Source organism: Falco naumanni, chromosome 8, assembly GCF_017639655.2.
Source record: "Falco naumanni isolate bFalNau1 chromosome 8, bFalNau1.pat, whole genome shotgun sequence".
Lineage (NCBI taxonomy): Eukaryota > Metazoa > Chordata > Aves > Falconiformes > Falconidae > Falco > Falco naumanni.
The window spans coordinates 39,965,546-39,985,443 of record NC_054061.1 but is presented as its reverse complement, the minus strand read 5'-3'; the positions used below and the strand labels follow the sequence as shown (position 1 = coordinate 39,985,443).

General features: G+C 64.4%; 2 protein-coding genes across 4 annotated transcripts; both read left to right on the top strand.

The window, feature by feature from the left end:
• The first annotated feature begins 1,797 nt into the window (after positions 1-1,797).
• Positions 1,798-7,127, top strand: LOC121093010 (aspartyl aminopeptidase). Its single transcript, XM_040604762.1, has 15 exons — positions 1,798-1,840; positions 1,970-2,057; positions 2,218-2,306; positions 2,417-2,530; positions 2,820-2,945; positions 3,064-3,194; positions 3,568-3,652; positions 4,133-4,240; positions 4,477-4,554; positions 4,905-4,988; positions 5,277-5,437; positions 5,592-5,631; positions 6,009-6,110; positions 6,456-6,623; positions 7,009-7,127. Exons 1-15 carry the CDS (start codon positions 1,835-1,837, stop codon positions 7,057-7,059), a joined length of 1,431 nt encoding a protein of 476 aa, XP_040460696.1. The 5' UTR covers positions 1,798-1,834; the 3' UTR covers positions 7,060-7,127.
• An 830-nt stretch (positions 7,128-7,957) lies between these two features.
• PTPRN (protein tyrosine phosphatase receptor type N) lies at positions 7,958-19,887 on the top strand. Of its 3 annotated transcripts, none has more exons than XM_040604859.1 (23): positions 7,959-8,123; positions 9,875-9,925; positions 10,107-10,220; positions 10,434-10,539; positions 10,674-10,872; positions 11,218-11,377; positions 11,585-11,701; positions 11,828-11,907; positions 11,984-12,270; positions 12,766-12,852; positions 13,003-13,082; positions 13,323-13,387; positions 15,814-16,026; positions 16,141-16,350; positions 16,429-16,576; positions 16,736-16,809; positions 17,096-17,173; positions 17,307-17,426; positions 17,535-17,701; positions 18,780-18,833; positions 18,950-19,014; positions 19,118-19,191; positions 19,286-19,887. In XM_040604859.1, exons 1-23 carry the CDS (start codon positions 8,021-8,023, stop codon positions 19,355-19,357), a joined length of 2,724 nt encoding a protein of 907 aa, XP_040460793.1. In that variant the 5' UTR covers positions 7,959-8,020; the 3' UTR covers positions 19,358-19,887. The 3 variants fall into 3 exon arrangements, with proteins under 3 accessions (XP_040460792.1, XP_040460793.1, XP_040460791.1); XM_040604857.1 differs by having other exon boundaries at positions 11,053-11,377; XM_040604858.1 differs by lacking the exon at positions 12,766-12,852 and having other exon boundaries at positions 7,958-8,123; positions 11,053-11,377.
• The last annotated feature ends 11 nt before the right edge of the window (positions 19,888-19,898 follow it).

The following is a 19,898-nucleotide window of genomic DNA, read 5'->3' as shown; positions in this document are numbered from 1 at the left end:
GCAGGAGCTTTTTCTGGAAGCCCCGCTGCTCCAGGAATAGCTGCGGCATGCCAAGGCGCTGCCCTTTGCTTTGAGCCTGCAGGGCTGGGCAAGGGCCACACCCGGCCCTGCCACTCACCCCCTGCCCCGGCCACCCCAGCTCTGGTCACCCCCTGCTCCTGCACACCCACCCACCCTGGGACCCATCTGCCCTGGGCATCCATGTCCACCAGGTACCCACTAGCTGTGGGGGCCGTAGGCTCCAGTCACCCATGCTGCAATTGTCCCCAGACATCCCCCAGGCATGGCTTGGGGACCAGCCAGCAGCACCCGGCCCTGAGCTGGGTGCCTGCAGCGGCAGGGAGTGATGCTGGCAGGAGGAACGGCGCAGCGGCTGTTCGGCACCCACATCCCTTCAGCAGGAGGGTGCCGGGCAGGGGGCAAATGTAGCCCAGCTCCAGCCCAGGGTGCTGGGCACCTGCTTCCAGCCTACTCCCGTTTCATTGGGGCACTGGCCCTGTGTTTTTCTGTGGTTGACATGGAGACCCTCCAGCTGTCTGGTTGTGGGGTGCCAGGTGGTGGGGGTGCTTGTTTCCTTTTGCAGGGGGGAGAGGCAGGTGCTGGGGGCTGGGAGCATAAATCCAGAGCTGTCACGAGCTCCCGCCACGACAGGTCCCAGGGTCAGGGTCAACAGGACTGCCAGTTTCCAGTCCCTACGACACGGGCAGCATCTCCAACTAAGAGCGTATCCACACTGGTGACCCAGGAGCTGGGAATCTGGTTGGCACCAAGTACCTGGTCCCCATGCAGCACTCACAGGCTACTATGTCCCTCCTAAGGCCACACACCCGTTGCTGGGAAGACACAGGATCCTGCTGGGAAACAATGCATAAGCACAGATGGAAACCCAAAACCCCACTGCCGCACCCAGCCCATGCAGGGGACCCAGCCAAGGGCAGGAGCCACCCCAATCCATGTGAGGCCCAGGGGTACCATCTCCTCAATGTGCCCAGGCTGCACTCCTGCGGGGGCTGGCAGCCAACTGGGGTACTCCCAGCACTCTTGTGCTTTGCTGTTGCTCTGGGACATCAGTCCTCAACATGACACCAAGGGCTTGTGCCTTGTTTTGTGTAAGGGCTGGGCAGTGCCAAGGCAGGGGAGCAGCGGTGGGGTGGGGTGGGGTGAGTGGCAGGCTGCAGCTCGGCTTACACCAGTGACTTGCCTCAAAACCACCCAGCCTTTGGGAAGTGTGTGTGTTCCCATGCACTTGCACCCCTGGGCAGTGCAGGGACAGCCGCATGCAGGTCAGACCCTGTTTCAGGGCAGCCCCTACTCACCTGGTGCCCGGAATCAGGGCATCCCGGGGTGGCACCGGGTGACCATCCCTGGGGAGCCTGTCCCTGCCCCTTGGCACCCACCCCAGCCCGTCCTGGCTGGGTCCGGCTTCCACCCACCCAGCCCCCCCCAGCTCTGCACTGACTTTGGCAGGCTCTGGGTTTGTCTGGCTCCGTACCAGGGTGCAGGGTGTGCATTGCGTGGTGATGGGTGCAGGGTGCGAGGTGCAGAGTGCAGAGTACCTGGTGTGGGTTGCAGGGTGTGGATTTGCAGGGTGCAGGTGCAGGGTGCAGGGTACCTGGTGTGGGTTGCAGGGTGTGGATTTGCAGGGTGCAGGTGCAGGGTACCTGGTGAGGGTTGCAGGGTGTGGATTTGCAGAGTGCAGGGTGCAGGTGCAGGGTGCTAGGGGGCGGATTGCGGGCCGCAGGGTGCGGGTGCTGCTCCCGGGCCGCCCGAGCGCATTCCTCCGCGCCAGCAGGGGGCGCGCCGGACGGAGCGGCGGGGCGGGGCGGCGGCGGCCATGCAGGTACCGGGCGGGCGGCGCGGGGCGGGCTCTGCCGGGGTTGGGGGGGGGGGTGTCCCCGGGCCCCCGGGGGTCCCGGCCTGGGGTGGGGGGGGGAGTCCCGGCGCTGTCCCATGACGGCGGTGCCCGCAGGTGGCGGCGCAGGGCTCGAAGCAGGCCGCGCAGGCGGCGGCGCAGGAGCTGGTGAAGTTCGTGAACCGGAGCCCCTCGCCCTACCACGGTGAGGAGCCGCCAGGCCCCCTTCCCCTTCCCTTCCCCTTCCCTTCCCCTTCCCTTCCCCTTCCCTTCCCCTTCCCTTCCCCTTCCCTTCCCCTTCCCTTCCCCTTCCCTTCCCCTTCCCTTCCCCTCGGTGCGGCCCCCTGACGGCTCTCCCCCCGCAGTGGTGGCAGAGTGCCGCAGCCGGCTGCTGCAGGCCGGCTTCCAGGAGCTGAAGGAGACGGAGCACTGGGAGGTGCGGCCGGCGCAGAAGGTGGGCCCGGCCGGGGGGCGGCGGGCAGCGGGCAGCCCTCACCCTTGACCCCTCACCCGAGTCCTTTGAGCCCTCACCCTTGACCCCTCACCCCTGCCCTCTGCCCGCAGTACTTCGTCACCAGGAACTACTCCACCCTCATCGCCTTCGCCGTGGGTGGCCAGTTCCAGCCCGGGAATGGGTTCAGCCTGCTGGGGGCCCACACCGACAGCCCCTGCCTCAGGGTAAGGCCGCTTGGCTGGGGCCTTCCCCCGGCGCCCCCCAGTTTCTCTCCACAATGAAAAACTGCCCTGGGTCCCCCCGTGCCCCACAGCGCTGCGGCTGCCTGCGCCTCCCCGTCCGCTGCCCAGAGCAGCCCATGCAGACCCCCGGCGCTGGCCCGCCTGCTGTTATCGCCTCTGCGTGCCCTGTCCTGCAGAGCACCTCGCAGTGCCCTGCGCCGGCGGGCTCAGCCCAGTCCCCACCGGTTACCCCTGGGTAAGTGCCAGTGGTGACACCTCTGCTCTCACCCAGGTGAAGCGACGCTCTAAACGGGGGCAGGTGGGCACAGTGCAGGTCGGCGTGGAGACCTATGGAGGGGGCATCTGGAACACCTGGTTTGACCGTGACCTCACCGTGGCCGGGAGGGTGATTATAAAGGTGAGCTGGGCTAGCTGTGTGCCCCTAGCTCTGGGTCCATGACCCTCACCCAGAGTGGGACCTACTGCAATGTCTCAGCCCTGCAGGCTTGGCCCCAGCAGTCTTCCTTGTGTTTCAGGACCCAGCCACCGGGCGCCTGGAGCAGCGCCTGGTACATGTGGAGCGGCCCATCCTCCGCATTCCCCACCTGGCCATCCATCTGCAGCGCAGCATCAATGAGAACTTTGGGCCCAACACCGAGCACCACCTGTAAGGCCTGGCTTGTCCCCGACCCCTGGCCAGCCCTCAGGAGGGCTGGGACCCAGCTGGAGTGGTGCCCAGCCTCAGCTCTCTCCCTTTGCCAGCTGCTCATCACAGTGGAGAGGTCTGCAATGGCTTTTCTTAGCCCCATAGAGCCCTCCCAGGAGATGCTTCTAAGCTTGGGACTTGGGAAAGGACACTGGGGTGTCCTGAGGTGGCACGATAGATCTGTGCTTGAAATGATGTGTGTCCTTGCTCCATTTGACACAGCAGTTGCTCCCTGGAGGAGCAAGGCAGGCACCCCAGGAAGGGTTGGTTGCATGTAACCCAAGCAAGAGAAGTGACCAAAACCCTGGGAGCTAATGGCATCACCTCCCCACAGGGTTCCCATTCTGGCCACTGTTGTGCAGGAGGAGCTGGAAAAGGAAGTACTTATGGAGGCCACACCTTGCAACTCTGCAGCCCAGGTGAGCCAGGTAACAAGGACTACCAGGAGCAATTGCTAGGACCTCACACTTGTCGACTTTGATTTCCAGTCCTCAGGGACCTGCCAGCAGGTTCCTTTTCCCCTTCTTGTGAACTGATAGTAACCTTCCACTCTGCCCCAGAGCTGTGTACACAATGTGTCTGCTCAGCCATCTCTCTGTTCCCGCCCTGGTCTGTAGCCATTGTATAGAAGGGGGTGCAACCTCCCTAAAGCTGTCACAGCCTCCTTGGGGAGACAGGGCAGGGAGGGGGGGATTGAAGAGGGGGCAGAGAGCCCCTCGCTGCACCCTGTAAATGACCCTGCTGTCCTGTGCAAAGTGGAGCCATGAACACAGGATGTGTTAGTAGGAGGGAGGACTATGCCAATGTGAGTGGGGTGTGGGACGGCTCTGCCAGGGGAAAGAAGGAGTTTCCCCTGCCATCCACTGCCTGCTCTGCCCGCCGCTCTGCTTTCTTCCCAGACAGAGCGGCACAGCCCTGTCCTGCTTTCTCTGCTCTGCCCCCAGCTGGGGGTGAAACCAGAGCAGATTGTGGAGCTGGAACTATGCCTGGCGGATACACAGCCAGCGGTGAGTAAGGGCAGGAGTGTCCCTGTGCCCGCACGCAGCCTGTGGGCTGGCACTGCACAGGTTTTACCCGGCACGCTTCCTTCTGCCTGGGGCGTGCCAGGGCTAGGAGCTGAGTGGAATTAGAGGAGGCAGCTCTTGAGGGGCAGAGATGAGGGAACTGGAATGGGGACCCAGTGGCAGGTGCTTTTTGGTGACCCAGAGCCTGTGCCTTGCTCTCCCTGGCTCTCTGCCTGCAGATGCTGGGTGGTGCCTTCGATGAGTTCATCTTCTCCCCACGCCTGGACAACCTGCACAGCTGCTACTGCGCCCTGCAGGTGAGTTGAAGGGGCAAAGGAGCCTGGAAGCAGTGGTATGGCCCCCACACACCTCTGCTCAGCTTAGCAGGGCTGTGGGCTGAGCCAAGGCTCTGCAGGGAGGCCTGTTCCTGTGGGGTGGATCGCTTGTTGGAAGATCTGGGGCTGGATGGGGGCTGCCCCTTTGCTGGGTGTGTGGGGTTTCCAGCAGCTTCCAGGGGTGACTCTGGCTCTCACTGGGCAATGTGTGTGTCCACAGCTCCCTTCCTTGGTGCTTTGAGCTCTCCTGGGGAAGTTCATGGCAGCTCAGTGCTGACCTTCCCAGGATGGGGACCACTCAAGCTGGTGTCTTTTCTCCTCTAACCCTGCAGGCCTTGATTGACTCATGTGCAGCGCCCTCCTCCCTCTCCCAGGAGCCCAATGTCCGTCTCATCGCACTCTACGACAACGAGGAGGTGAGTGAGGGGCACAGCTGTGTTGTAGCTGGCACAGGGAGGGGCTCTATGTTCTTTGCTCTCCCTGAGCCCTGCCTAGCAGGAGACAAATCCCAGGTCCCAGTAGGGCAAGGGGGATTTTGCTTACCCCTCTGTGGAGCATGGCTCAGGCAGGGGGTGGGAAGCAGGAAGCACTGGTGTGGTTGGAAGCCGCTCTGCAGGCTTTGGGGAGCATCCTGTCACTCGGCTGGCCCCTGTGGTGCCAGGGGTTATGGCACATGGGCTGTTACTGATGGTGGTCCTTGGCAGGTGGGGTCAGAGAGTGCGCAAGGTGCAGAGTCCTTGCTGACGGAGCTGGTGCTGCGCCGGATCTCAGCATCACCGCAAAACCTGACAGCCTTTGAGGAGGCCGTGGCCAAGTCCTACATGATCAGTGCTGATATGGCCCACGCTGTGCACCCTAACTACGTGTGAGTAGTCTGAGAAGTGTCACAGGCCAGAGCAGTCTGCTCTGCTGGCTGGGGGGACCTATCCCTGTCATTCCCTAGGGAGTACAGACAGGACAGTCCTTGTTGCAGCAGGGAGGGAGGGCTGTAGCATGAAACTCCTGATTCTCTTTTGCAGGGACAAGCATGAGGAGAATCATCGTCCGGCCTTCCACAAGGTGAGGGAAGCCCTTTGTTCTGGGCTGGGCACTGCCTGTCTGTCCTGCAGTGCTATGAAATGCTGTGGACGGGCACCGTCCTCCAGCTCCTCCCTGGAGCACAGTCACGGGGTGCAGCTTAACAGTGCTCAAATGGGAGACATTTGCCCTGCAGCACTGTTTGGCTGTGCCACACATCTGGTGTTAATCGCCTGGAACCACAGCCTTGGCCCTGGTGCCCTTCCTTGCTCTGAGCTGGGGCTGTCCTTGTGGCAGGGCTGTCCCCATCCCCACGGACCACCCAGGGAGGGGAGAATGGACTGATGGGTTGGGGTGAGACAGCAGTGCTTGGACATGTGTGTTTTCCAGAGCCACCGACTGGTGCCTTCCCTTTGCAGGGCCCCGTCATCAAAGTGAACAGCAACCAGCGCTATGCCTCCACAGCTGTCACTGAAGCAGTCATCCGGGACATCGCAGCCCGCGTGGGCGTCCCTCTGCAGGTGAGCAGAGCTGGGCGAGCCCTCTGTGAACGTTACCAGCTTGGGCCACAGCCCTGCCCCTGGGTTCAGGAGAGGGGGCCTGTGCCAGACCCCCACCCCTCAGTTACTGTGTCTGTCCCTGCCGGGGTCTGTGCTGCCTGCTGCTCCAGGGCTGCCTTGGGGAGCGGGCTTGGGAACCAGAGGGGGAGGCCTGGTCTGAGCGTGTCCCATCTCTGGAGGATTTTGCACCCTGGCTTGGGGGCGGTGCTGCTTTCTTGTCCCAGGTTGCTTCCCTTCAGGCTCGGGGGCCCATGTGGGAGGCTGTGGGGCAGCGTGGGGAGCTGCTGAGGCTGTGTCCCCGTGCAGGAGTTCATGGTGCGCAACGACACACCCTGTGGCACCACCATCGGCCCCATCCTGGCCTCCCGCCTGGGGCTGCGTGTGCTGGACATCGGCTGCCCTCAGCTGGCCATGCACTCCATCCGGGAGATGTGCTGTACCTCAGGGGTACTCCAGAGCATCACTCTCTTCAAGGTGAGCCCCGTGTTCCCCCATCCTGCGTGAGGCCCCCTCCCTGCTGCTCTGCATCTCCTGCATCCTCATGTCCCCATCCAACCCCCACCTTGGGGCCGAGCCCAGCCATCCCACTGGGCTCCCTACCCCTCTGGAGCAGCGCTAGTACTGGCTGCTTCGGGAGGTGCCCCCTCGCATCCCAGCCTTCCCTGGTGACTGCCATCCCCAAATGGTTCCTATGGCAACTGGCACTAGCCTTGAGTCAGTGATGAGTTACTATGGCGACGCGGTCCTGCTCTCTGCGAGTAGCTCCTATGACGCCGCATGCACGTAACCCAACAGGGAGCCACTGCCAGCCCCCGCTGCCTGGCCCCCTGCCCCACCCTGATGGCCTCTCTTGTTCCAGGGCTTCTTCGAGCTCCTGCCGGCGATCAGCAGCAGCCTGGTGGTCGACTGAGTGCAGCGGGGAGGCTGAGGCTGTGGGCTCGGCCCTGGGGCCATTAAAGCATCTCTGTCTCAGTCTCACCAGCGAGTGGTCCATGAGTTCAGTAGCGGGTGGAGTGGTCCATGAGTTCAGTAGCGGGTGGGGCTGACGGACCTGGGTCCCCTGGGGCCTCCTGTAGCTCCCGCCTTTTCTCTGCCCTGGGGCCAGGAGTGGGACTTGTTCACCCACCCACAGCGGCCCCCTCAGAGTCGCATTGGGTGGGGGGTCCCAGCTAACACCAGAACAGGATCAGCCTGCCCCAGGGGAAGCCCGGGGGAGGATGTCTCCTGCCTCCAGCAGCGCTAGGGCTGCCTACAGCCCCAGGAGAGCAAGGGGAGGGCTGAGCCTGCCCTGCCGTGGGTGCTGCCAGCCCCGAAGCTGCAGCCGCTCGGTGCACCCCGGGGCCGGGGTGGGCCCTGCCCGCAGCGGCTGGGGGTCGGGGCTGCCCGCCCCCCTCCCGCCCAGTCCGGGGCGCTGCCGCCGGGCGGGGGTATGAAGGCGTGGCCCGGTGCTCGCCGCTCATTGGGCTCTTTTGATGGGCGTGGTCCGCGCGGGAGCCAGTGGGGCCGTAAGGCTGGGAAGAGGCAGGCGGTGATTGGCGGAGGCGCCGCGGGCGCAATGGCACACCCCCGGGAGGCGTGGCTCGCCTCCAGGGAGGTTGCGATTGGCGCCGTAGTCGGCCGTCTTCCCCCCGGGGCGCGACGTAATTGGCCCCGCTCGATAACAGGGGGGCGTGAGCCTCACGTCCAGGGGAGAGCAGCGCGGCTCTCTGAGTGGCTGCGGCGCCGGGGGGCGTGGCGTAGCAGCGGTGGGCCGCGCGCCATTGGCGGGGAGGCAGCGGTGGGCGGGGCGCGCGGCGCGGCGGGGTGCGGGTTGGCGGCGGCAGCGGGGGGCGCGGCCGGCGGGTGCGCCATGGTGCGGCCGTGAGCGGAGCATGGGGCGGCGGCTCCTCCGGGCGCTCCTCTGCCTCCTCCTCCTGGCCGGCCGCGGGCTGTTGCGGGACGGAGGCGCCTCCGCTACCGTCACCGCCGCGCATGGTGAGACCGGGACCCTGGGTAGGGCGGCGCCCTGGGCAGCGCAGGGGCCGGGGGGCGCTTCCCGGGAGCGGCGGGGCAGGGAGCTCCGCGGCTGATGCTGTCGCCGCTGCCGTGGGCGCTGTCACGGCGCGCAGCGGCAGGCCTGGACCCCGCCGGAGAGCAGGAGTGGGCAGCCTGGCAGCGGCACCGTGAGTGCGTCACTGGCACCGGGGGGCGCCGCTCTCCTGTGGCTGCCGGGCCGGTGGTGGTGCTGGCCCTAGGGCGCCCCTTAGACTGGAGCGTTGCTGTCCCCCCCCGGGGCCGGTTGGACGGGACGGGAGCAGGGCGGTGCTCGCTTAGAGACCCTGCCCGGGGCAGAGCGGGTGCCAGGGGCTGCCGCAGGGATGGGGAGCCTCGGGCAGCGGCCCTGAGAGCCGGCTCCCCCCGAGACCCCGGCGCCCTTTAGCCGCCCTCCACCGGTAAGCGTGGCTCGGGCCAGGACACGAGAGCGGGCTGGTGTACTTGCTCTTCTCCAGCTCGGCCCGTGCGGCCCCTGCCCGGGGCTCTTGGGTGCCCGTGTGCCGCTGCCGGTAGCAGGGCTGCAGCCTCCCCACCCCCTCCCCTCCCCCGCGCCCCCCCTCACCGTACGGCACGGCCCCGGCGGCCGCTGACTCACTACGGGGCGCCTGGGGGTGCTGCGTCCCTCGTCCTCCGGCGGGCCCGGGACCGCCGGGACGGGTCCGGCCGCACCGCGGGTGCCCCGCCGTCTCCCGGGAGCAGGCGGGCGAGGATGGTGTCGGAGCGGCTGCTGGCGAGCCCCGTCCTGCCCGGGGGAGCTCCCGCGGCCGCCGCCCCGCCCGGCGGAGTGGGGCATCCCGGCAGGAGGCGACGGAGCCGCTTCAGCACCGCGGACAGCGGCAGCCCGGCCCCGCCGGCCCGGCCCGGCCCCCGCTCCCGTCGCCCCCCGGGAGTCGCCCCTCGGCAGCGGTGTCCTGTGCCCCGCTCCTGCGTCGGCCCCCGCCTTGGGGCGAGCTGGCCCGTGGGTGCCCGGGTTCGGGGACCCCCATCCCCACTTGCCGGATTTCCCCGCGGCGGGCTCGGCGGGCCCCTCCCTCCCCTCCCCCCGGTTGTTTTCTCGTTCCTTCCTTGCCATCCGGGGCTGAGTCATCGCCTGCTGCCGTCTCGCTGCTGACGGTCTTGGACCGAGGGGGGGGGGGGGGGGGGGGGGGAGAGGAAGGGGGAAGCCGCCCCCTGGCTAAGTGCTGCCCCCCGAAGGACGTGGAGAGACACACCCCCCACACACCCCCAGCCCCACCCTCCTCTGCATGCTTTGGGGGTCCCTCTTGCAGGGAGAGTGGGTCCCTGGTGTCATAGGGTGCAGGGCTGTGTCCCTGCCTCGTAGTGCTACATGTGTGAGGGCAACAGATGCAGTCCTGCAGGTCTCTGTCCGCTCAGTCTTTCCTTCCTAACTGTTAGCACCCCAAAAAACTCCAGACCTCCTCCTGCTCCCTAGAGCCAGAGACAGGCTCTGTACACAGCTCGAACAGCTCAGATCTTGGCTTCTGGGGGGGGGTGGGGGGAAGGCTGGCACTGAGGCCCTGCTCTTGGTTATCAGCTTGTGCCCTCCCCCCCCCCTTTCCCCCCATCACCACATTGCACTGCTACAGCACTTTCCTGGAGAGTGGGTGTCCCCAGACAGCTTGTGATGAGCAAACCCCGTTGGAGCCCCCTTGGATGCTGTCCTGACTGGTCTTTCTGTCTGTCTGTCCCAGGCTGCCTGTTTGACCGGAGGCTGTGCTCCCCCCAGGAGGTGTGCGTGCAGGGTAAGTGGCTAGCAGGGGTGCAGGGATCCTTCTGTTTTCCCAAGGGAGTGTGGAGGGTACAGGGCTGCCTTTCTGGGGTGCAGTGCAGGGGGGCATGGAAGGAGAAAAGTGGGGCTGTGCCCAGAAACCCTCACCCTAGGGTGTCCATCCATCTGGCTGTGCCACCTCCCCTCTCTTGCAGATGGGCTCTTTGGACAGTGCCAGGTGGGCTCCGTGCAGGACAGACCCTACTTCCAGGTCACCTCTCCCGTGCTCCAGCGCCTGCAGGACGTCTTGCGGCATCTCATGGCACAAGGTGAAGGAGGGAGCATAGGGGGAGTTACTGCGGCCTGGTGGGGACTGCATTGCCTAGTGGCGCTAGGGCTGCCTGGGGTCCAGCTGATTCTGGGATGAGTGGGGCCAAACCCAGGCCATGGGACACAGCACCTGGACAGCAGGGTGGCCTCCCATCTGCTTGCTCTGTGGTCCCCAGGCCGCCTCTGTCTCTCACAGCCCTCTCCTGTGGCAGGGCTCTCTTGGCAGGATGGCATCACCCAGTATGTGATCTCGCAGGAGATGGAGCGCATCCCCCGTCTCCACCCTCCACCCTCTCTGGAGCTGGCGGCCAGGGACAGGTAGGGCAGCACCAGCCACCAGCCTGCGGGCAGAGCCCAGCAGGGTGACAAGGGCTTCATCCCCCAAATGAGGTTTTGGAGGGGGGACCTCCCCTTTACCCAGGTGAGTCACCCCAACACTGTTTGCCTCTGAGGTTCCTGTCCCTCCGTGGCTCCCCCCGGAGACCCCCACTCCCTGCAGACCACAGCTTGCCAGTGGCTCAGCATCTGGAGCAGCCCCCACCACTGCTGCCCTCCCCGCTGGTGCAGCGGTACCTGGAGCACCTCCTGCTGCCCTCCCCACCCCAGCTGGGCTATGAAGAGGCTCTGCTCAACCCTTACTCTTACCACAAGGTAAACCATGGGGGCAAGTCCCCTTCTCGCAAGTGGAAAGGTAGAAACAGGCAAGGGGCTGCTGCGCTCCCAGCACCCTCCTGCCAGTTCTGGGGTGTCCCCTGGCTCTGGGGTGCCCTGCCATGGGGTGGCAGGGGCCCTGCGGGGTTTGACCATGGCAGCTCTGTGTTTTGGTTGCAGTTTGGCTACCAGGACGGCACTCACCAGCTCCCCGGCAGTTCAGCCAGGCGGAGCCCCGAGACCTCCTCGCTGCTGGGCCGGGTCCCTGCCCAGGCCCTTTTTGGGGCTGGGCCTGTGCCCTCCTATGGCAGGCAGCCAGGAACGGATGGGGGGCATCTCTTCCAGGACTTGGGCATGCTTTCCCTGCCCAGAGAGAAAGCCAGTCACCCAGACCCTGCCAGCACCAGGCTCCAACACAGCTTGCGGCTCCCCAGTGACTACATGGACATGGAGGAGAGGGAGCAGCCAGCACCTCTGGCCGCCCAGCCACCCCCTGCACAGACGGGTACCATGTCCTCCGGCCAGGCACCAACCCTCATACCTATCCTGTCCCCACAGCCACGTTCCTCATGGCTCAGGCTTTCCCTCCTCTTTGGCTTCACACCCACGGGCAGCATATCCCCCTTGCCCACCTGTCCTGACTGCTGCATCCCTGGCCCGTGGTCCCTGTGTGGATGCCAAGCACCTGACCTGATGCTTCCCTCTCTTGCAGATGCTGCTCTGAAGAGACTGGCCTCCCTCCTGGCCAGCTATGGCCTGGGGCTGCCAGAGCTGAGCACCCAGCAGCTGAGCAGCCTCTCCACCCTCCTCCAGCTACTCCAGAGCTCTGGTGAGCAGGACACAGGAATGGGGCAGGGAGGGACTGGCAGTGGTGGGTGCCAACATGCTGTTTAGGGGTAGGGGTTGTTGCCTCTCGGGGTGAGTGCTGCAGGACCTCTGTCTGTCTCCTTCCCAGGTGTTGCTGGCCCCGAAGTGCCAACAGTGAAACGGGTGGGTTTGCAGCAGGGTGGTGCTGGAGGAGGTGCCGCGCCACAGGTGGGATGGGGGGAAAAGGGGCAGCGCCCGAGGGCTTCCGTCAGACGTCTCAGCTCCTCCCTTTCCCTCCCTCCAGGTGACCGAAGGGGATATGCAGCACGGAGAGGAGCCAGTGCCCCCTTCCTCCACAGTGCCTCCCCTCAAAGTCCCAGCCAGCAGCTCCCCAGAGGACAGGCTGAGGGGCAGGGCAGCGTCCTCGCCAGCCCCCAGGGCCGAGCCGCAGCAGGGACACAGTGGGAATGCGCTCAGCCCCGGGAAGTCGATCGCGGTGGAGAAGAAGAGCTACACAGAAGCAAAGGACAGTGGAGCGCAGCAGGGCATGCGGCCACCAGTCGAGTATGGCTACATCGTCACAGACCAGAAGTGAGAGCCCAGGGGCTGGGCAAGGGGCTGTGCATGTGGGAAGGGTCTGTATCCTGCCAGCTGCAGCAGCTCCATGTGTTCAGCTGAGCCTGTTTGAGCCTTTGGTGGGGTCAGGTCTCCGGTAGGGTCAGCTCCTCCATCCCTTCTTAACCTGCAGCCCTTGTCCCATCCTAAAGCCTTCGTCTCTCAGCTCACACTAAGACCAGAGCTTGCTGCTGTGGGACAGGAGGCTGGGATGGGCTCAGTCAAGTGTGCATGCACAACTGCCTCCGCATGCTCATGTGCAACGGCGGGGTTAGCTCACTCCCATCATCACCACCACCACCACCTCCCATGCTCTTACCTTCTGCCTATCCTGACACCCCTGCAGCCAGCACAGCCCTTGCTGCATGTGTGGGACTCCCTGAGCCTGCCTGTTCCCCTTCCCCAGCCACGGCGAGCATGGGCTCCCTCCTCACCCACCACCCACTCCTTACCCAGCCACTGTTTCTGCAGGCCCCTGGGGCTGGCCGCTGGTGTGCGGCTGCTGGAGCTCCTCGCCAAGCACCTCCACCTCTCCACGGCCAGCTTCATCAACATCAGGTGAGGGGAGTGGGGTCGTGGGGTGCTGCTGCCACAGCCCTGGCTGTGCACAGCCACCCTGGGCAGGAGTTCTGGAGGGACTGGGCTGTGGTGGGGATGGGGGTGTCTGTGCTTCCTGGTCTCACACGGTGTCCCCTCACTCCCTGGCAGTGTTGTGGGCCCTGCACTCACCTTCCGCATCCGGCAGAACCCCCAGAACCTCTCACTGGCAGACGTGGCCAGCCAGGCTGGTGAGTTGGAAAAGGGTCTCCCAGGCCTGCTCCCATCTTATGCCCCCCTGCCAGTTGTGGGGTGCTGCTTCCCAGGAACAGGGAAGGCAAGGCTCCCACCATAGATCCCAGTGCCTTTGGCTGAACTGGGAAGCTGGTGTGGGGTGGGCAGCTGTCAGGGGTATCCATTGGCTCTGTCTCTGGAAGGGTCTCTTGGGTGGAGGGGAAGCACTCCTCTGACCATCTCCTCTCCATCCACAGAGCAAGTGAAGGCAGAGTTAGAAGCAGAGCTGGGCCTGAAGATCATGCAAACAGGAGTGGGAGAGGTAGGAGTGAGCATGCCTGTCCCTCAGGGCTGGGGCAGCCGGGGACAGGGCAGTGGGGGTGCTGCCGCCGGGTATGAGCCGGGAAGCGTGCTGTGCCCCAGCCCCGGGGCGCAGGGGTCTTCATGAGTGAGCTGCCCCTGTGGGTCTGTGTGGCGGCTGAGAAGCAGAGGGCTCTGGGCAGTGTTTGGGCTGCTGTGTTGGAGACAGACTCAGGTTTATCTGGGACAGGCTGGAGCAGGACTGCTCCTGTGTGACCCCCTTCCACCCGGCAGCATGATGCTGCCCAGCTGCCTGCTCTCCCAGGGCACTCTGCTCTTCCCGAAACAAAAGCTCCACAGGGTTCGAAGGCAGTTTGGGAGTGTCTCCCAGAGGCTTTCCTCTCCTCCATCCCAGACCAGGGGGCTACAGGCTGAACCCTGCAGGGCTCATCTTTACCCTCACTTCTTTCCAGCCTGTGTACCCCATCTTAGCTGCGATGCCCGCACCCCAGTGTTGAGCTGTGCCTAGAGCACCCCAGAGACTGTGGCTAGGCAGGCAAAATGCCATCGTGCCCCCAGAGAATGGCAAAACAGCTGAAGGCAGGGATGGAGCAGGAGCCATCTGCTCAGAGAGGGCCACCTCCTCCCCATGCTTCTCTGGGGACTCCCGGGAACAATCTCCTGCGGGGGGAGCAGGGGCTGGAGATGGCATACAGAGCTTGGCTCCCGGGTTTGCGGTCTGGGGAGGGGAAGTGGTGCAGCACGTCTCTGACCCAGGGTCCCTGTTTCCCACCCTCTTGCCCTGTGGCCGTAGCCATGGGCAGGGAGGAAGGAAAGGGGGACCTTGGAGAACGAGGAGGCCATGGAGAAGGGGTGGCCTGGCCACCGAGACAACCTGTCTCCATCAGCAACATGTGGAGCGTCGCTATGGCAATGCCTTTTGATGTGGCAAGGGGCAGGAGCTGGAGAGATGGCAGAGATGACAGAGCTGGAGCTCAGAGGAGGCTGAGGCAGCTTTGCAAGCCCTCTTCTGCACAGAACTCCCCAGTCGAGACCAGCTTATGTTTTTCCTTCAATACCCATCCTAGGCTTTGAACTTGATGGAGCTAGTGCAAGATTTGGGGAAGGAGGGGAAGGAGGAACGTAGGGACAGCACAGGGACAGCAGAGCTCCGGCCGGCGTGGGAGGGGGCAGGTCCCTTCTGTTCTCCCAGCCCTGCTGACATCGCCAGACCTTCTGACACCTCCAGGGGCTGCAGGGCTGCTCCTGCTTGGGTGCCCTGGGGAGCTGGGGGGTGCTGGCCCTGGTGGGCACCCCTGGCTGCAGGGCTGGGCCCTGGTGACAGTCACACTGGCCGCTGGGGCTGGCAAGGCTGGGGTGCAGGCCACAGCAGGGACCCCTGGGGCAGGGCATCCCCGGGCATTGATGATGATGATGGCGTAGGTGACGATGATGCAGTGTTCCCTCGGTAACCTCATCAGGCTCGTAGCCAATGGGAAGCCATGGCAGTGAGGTAATGCTGGGCTCTGGCACCTCATTGGGCACGGGGTATTTGGTGGTGCCCCAGCATCCCTGTGCTGCCCCAGGACCTGGCCGTAGGTGGGGACATGGCAGCATCCCGATCACCGGTGGCTCTGGGACAAGGCCCTGGGGGGTCTCAGCCTTGGGGTGGGGGGTGTCTCATCCAGTAAGGGCTCAGCACCATCCCAGCATGGGACTGGTGTGGATCGGGCTGTCCCCCCTCAGCTGGAGGGAGGGAGCCCTGGAGGCACTACTTGCAAGGTGGCAGGGGCTGCTCTGTATCCCAGCTGAGGAGAGTGATGAGGAGGACCTGTCCTTCAGCCACTGCAGTTGGGAGGCCACCAGGCCTCTGGCAATGCCACCATATCCCCTGTGTTCTGCTGTGGAGCAGTGGCTACAGGGGAGAGCCAGCCCCATTTAAGCAAGTCCCTTGAGAGCAGCAATTGTTGTCCTGGACCCAGCACTGCAGTGGCTCATCCTTTGCCATTAACCCTTTGGGCTGAATCTGGCCCTTGTTGATCTCCAGCTGGGCAGGAGCTCACTGAACCCAAGTTCCATGCAGCTACTGCCTGCCCTGGAGGTGGGCAGCCCTGGGTGCTGGGAGCAGGGGAGCACCAGGCTGCTGCTGCCTGGACTTGGCCAGGTTCTGCTCCTCTTGCAGTCCCAGGGACACCAGTGTGATCAAAGTCCCGTGCGACATGCTAGTGGGTGCACCATACCTCACCCCAGTGACAGACGCCAGCTCAGCCCAGCTGAGGGTACTGGGAGCATCAGTGCAGCACCGAGTGCCCTTTCTCTGTTTTAACCCCCAGCAGCCCCAAATGTGGTGCAGAATGGGGTCTCTGTCTGCACACACACACCCTCCCCCAGCCATCTCCGCCCCATGCAGATACCCCACTGCTAACCCCTGCTTGGCTGTGTCCCCAGCGAAATGAGGCTGCTGCCTACTCACGCCCGTCCCGCTTCGGGGAAGGCTTCCACTCAGTGCTGCTGACCTTCATCACACTGGCATGCGTAGCAGGCATTGCCATTGCAGCCTCCGCAGCCTTCTGCCTCCGGCGCCATGCCAAGCAGCGGGAGAAGGAGCGCCTGGCTGCCCTGGGGCCTGAGGGTGCTGCTGACACCACCTTCGAGTACCAGGTAGGACCCTGCGGGATGTGGGATCCTGTGGGATGCAGCACCACTTGGGGTGCACAGAGCTGCCCTACAGCATCACTGTGGCCAAGGGACAGGGCTCTTCCTGGGATCCCCCAGGAGCTGTGCCGCCAGCACATGGCTTCCAAGTCTCTCTTCGGCCGTGCCGAGGCACCAGCAGCACCAGCAGAGACCTCGCGAGTCAGCAGCGTCTCATCCCAGTTCAGTGATGCCCCGCAGCCCAGCCCCAGCTCCCACAGCAGCACACCTTCCTGGTGTGAGGAGCCCGTCCAGTCCAACATGGACATCTCCACTGGACACATGATCCTGGTGAGCTGGCCTGGCAAGGTGGCAGCCTCCCTCTTTGTTCCCCACGTGCTGGGCTGACCCCTGCCCCTCTACCCCTAGGCCTATATGGAGGACCACCTCCGCAACCGGGATCGGCTGGCCAAGGAGTGGCAGGCTCTCTGTGCCTACCAGGCTGAGCCCAGCGTCTGCTCCATTGCCCAGAGTGAAGCCAACTTGAAGAAGAACCGCAACCCTGACTATGTGCCCTGTGAGCATCCTAGTCACCCTGCCTCAGGAACCACTCCCAGGGCTGTGGCAGGAGGGAGGTGTGGGGCACAGGGATGCTTGGAGCCACAGCAGGCTGCAGCTTGGGTTTGCCCCCAGATGCCCCAGGCACTTACAACATCCTCTGGTCTCCATTTCCCAGATGACCACGTGCGGATCAAGCTGAAAGCTGAGAGCAACCCATCCCGCAGTGACTTTATCAACGCCAGTCCGATCGTGAGTGGTCACTGAGGGATTCTGCCCTGCCACCTCGCGCTCTGATATGCTCAGCCCAGGCTCTGGGGTGGAGCTGGACTGAGTTAGCATCCCTGAGGGCTATGGATGTGAGCAATGTGCGGGCCCCGTTGCTCAGATGTGGTTAAAACCCATTTCCCTCCTGGCTGTGGCATGTGAAGCTCCCTCCCCAGCCCTCCCATCGCCCTGCAGTATCCCCTCACTCCTCCCAGCGTCACTGACCCCTGGCCGAAGAGCATGCAGTCTGACACCCCCTTTCCTGCTCCAGATTGAGCATGACCCACGGATGCCAGCGTACATCGCCACGCAGGGGCCGCTGTCCCACACTATTGCTGACTTCTGGCAGGTGAGCGTCACCTGGCTGTGTCAGCCCAGCGAGGTCCCTCTGGGTGCTGCCCACCAGATGGGTCACAGCGGCTCAGCTGCCCTCCTGCCTGGGCTGTCACTCAGCGGTGACATCCCCCATGCCTTGCCTGCAGATGGTGTGGGAGCACGGCTGCACTGTCATCGTCATGCTGAGCCCGCTGGCTGAGGACAGCGTCAAGCAGTGTGACCGCTACTGGCCTGACGAAGGCTCTTCTCTCTACCACATCTATGAGGCAAGTGTGGCTGGTAGCCTGGGGCAAGGAGCATCCTCCAGTCCCTGTTTCCCTGGGCACAGTCCCCCTGCCCAGCACTGACGCCCACCGGCTGCCTCTCTTGGGCAGGTGAACCTGGTGTCGGAGCACATCTGGTGTGAGGATTTCCTGGTGCGCAGCTTCTACCTGAAGAACGTGCAGTCACAGGAGACCCGCACGCTGACGCAGTTCCACTTCCTTAGCTGGCCGGCCGAGGGCATCCCCACCACCACCCGACCCCTCCTCGACTTCCGCAGGTGAGGGCCCACCTGGTGCCCTGCCAGCCCCGGGGAGCTGGCGGTGGTCCCTGCTGCTGGGGGCTGATGGGTGAGGACATCGCTGCTGGTGTGATGAGGGTCAGGGCTGTGGCATGGGCCGGCGGGGGGGGCAGGGGACTGCTGTGCACCGTGCATGGGGAGGAGCAGAAGAACCGGGTTCTGGCCAGCTTGGGATGAGGCTCGGCAGAGCGTGGTGGGCAAGAAACGTCCAGCTGAAGTTGCCAGGGCTCTCTAGCCTTCATGGGCAGGGTAGGAAAGTGCTCTTCCGTGGAGCTGGTATAGGGGACAGCGCTGCCTGGCCCTCTCCCCAGCCATGGGTGCAAGAAGAAACCCCCGGAGCCAGCCTTGGATAGCTGTGACCAGCTGCTCCCTGTGCCCTTCAGCCAGTGGTGGGTCCCTGGCTAGCCTGGGGAGAGGGCTGTGGGGCTGCGACTGCTCCCAGGAGCTTTGCAGGCAGTGCCTGCTGGGGTCTTGGGGACTCTGGGTGGCGGTGGGCTCCTGCCAGGGACTGGCCAGTCACTGTCCCCAGGCCATACGGGGCCAGAGACCCCGCTTAGGGCAGTGGGGGATCCCTGAGCACGTTGCCCTCCTCTCTGCCCTGCTCATTCTCTCTCTGTCTCTCTGTCTGTCTCTGTCTCTCTCTCGCAGCTGCCGGCGTCATTTTTGTGATTTGCAGCTAGTAATCTGGCTCCAGTTGCATAGTCACAAAAGTGATCGTTGGCAGCCGTGCCTGCTGCATGGAGCATGCCGGGAGCCCTGCCGGCGCCTGGCCCCAGCTTCACGCCCCACCGGACCAGAGCTGCTCCCTTGGGGGTTCCGACACTGCTCCCCACCCTGGGCTGGGCACCCAAGGAGCTGGGCTCCTCTCCCTGTCCCAGCCCTATCCCATGCCCGGTACCGCTGGGGAGGCAGGAGGAGTCTTGCACCACATCTCCAGGGGCACATCATGGGGTGCCCACTGCCCTCTCTCTGACTCTGCACAGCAAGAGGCACCTACCTAGCACGGTTGTGTCCCTGACATGGCAAGACACTGACCTGCTCCCTCTTGTCCTTGCAGGAAAGTGAACAAGTGCTACCGGGGTCGCTCCTGCCCTATTATTGTGCACTGCAGGTACTGCCAGGGAGGGAGGGGGGAATGGGCTGAGGGGCAGCTGCAAGGCTGGGATCTGCTGGTCAGGACCGGTCCCTGGCATCAGTCCCCCTGGTCCAAGCATCTGTGTCTTGCAGCGATGGTGCAGGCAGGACCGGGACATACATCCTTGTTGACATGGTCCTGAACCGAATGGCCAAAGGTAGGTGCAGGGCAGTGCTGCTTCTGCTCTGCTGAGGGGGCGCAGGGCCAGGTGCTCGGCCTGGGGAGCCCCCTGCTAGCATCCTTCTCCCCCTCTGCCCCAGGGGTGAAGGAGATAGACATAGCTGCTACGCTGGAGCACATCCGAGACCAGCGGCCTGGCATGGTGCAGACAAAGGTACCTCCTCAATCTGGGGATCCCCTCCCTGAGCGTGCACAGCCCAAGGCCAGGCTGGTGGGGATGCTCATGCCCCCCTCCTCTGCTCCCCCAGGACCAGTTTGAGTTCGCGCTGACAGCTGTGGCTGAGGAAGTGAATGCCATCCTGAAGGCACTGCCGCAGTGATGGCAGCAAGCTCTCCCCTCTCGTCTTCTCCCATACCCACCCCCGGCTTCTCGCGCTCTCCTTGCCCTGCTCATAGGGCTGCTCTCCCTGTAAAATGCTGTCTGTGCTGCTGGCTCTGTCCCCCTGCCCCAGCCCCCCCTGCCCCTCTCCCCAGGGACACAGGGCTCAGCCCCTCTGCGTGCAGGGCATGACAGCCTATTGCCCCTGCTGCCACTGCAGAGGGAACTGGGCTTGTGTCCCCTACCCTTGCGGCGGAGGGGAACAGGTGCTGAAGCTGGGAGCTGGCCGTAGGGCCCCCCAGCCGGTCCCGTGTCAGCTCCTTCCCAGTGCCCATGGAGGGGAGGGGGCAGGAGCGGGCAGGGGTCCCCCACGGTTGGGGGGAGCACTGGGTGCAGGGGGGCCTGGTGCAGGCCCAGGTCCCTTCCGTGTGCTCCCTGCCTCATCACTCAAGCAGAAGATAAATTTCTAGAGAAATATAATTTTGTATCTTGATGTGAATAAAGTTCTCGTGTCACGTTCGTGCAGCTGCAGCTAGGCCTGG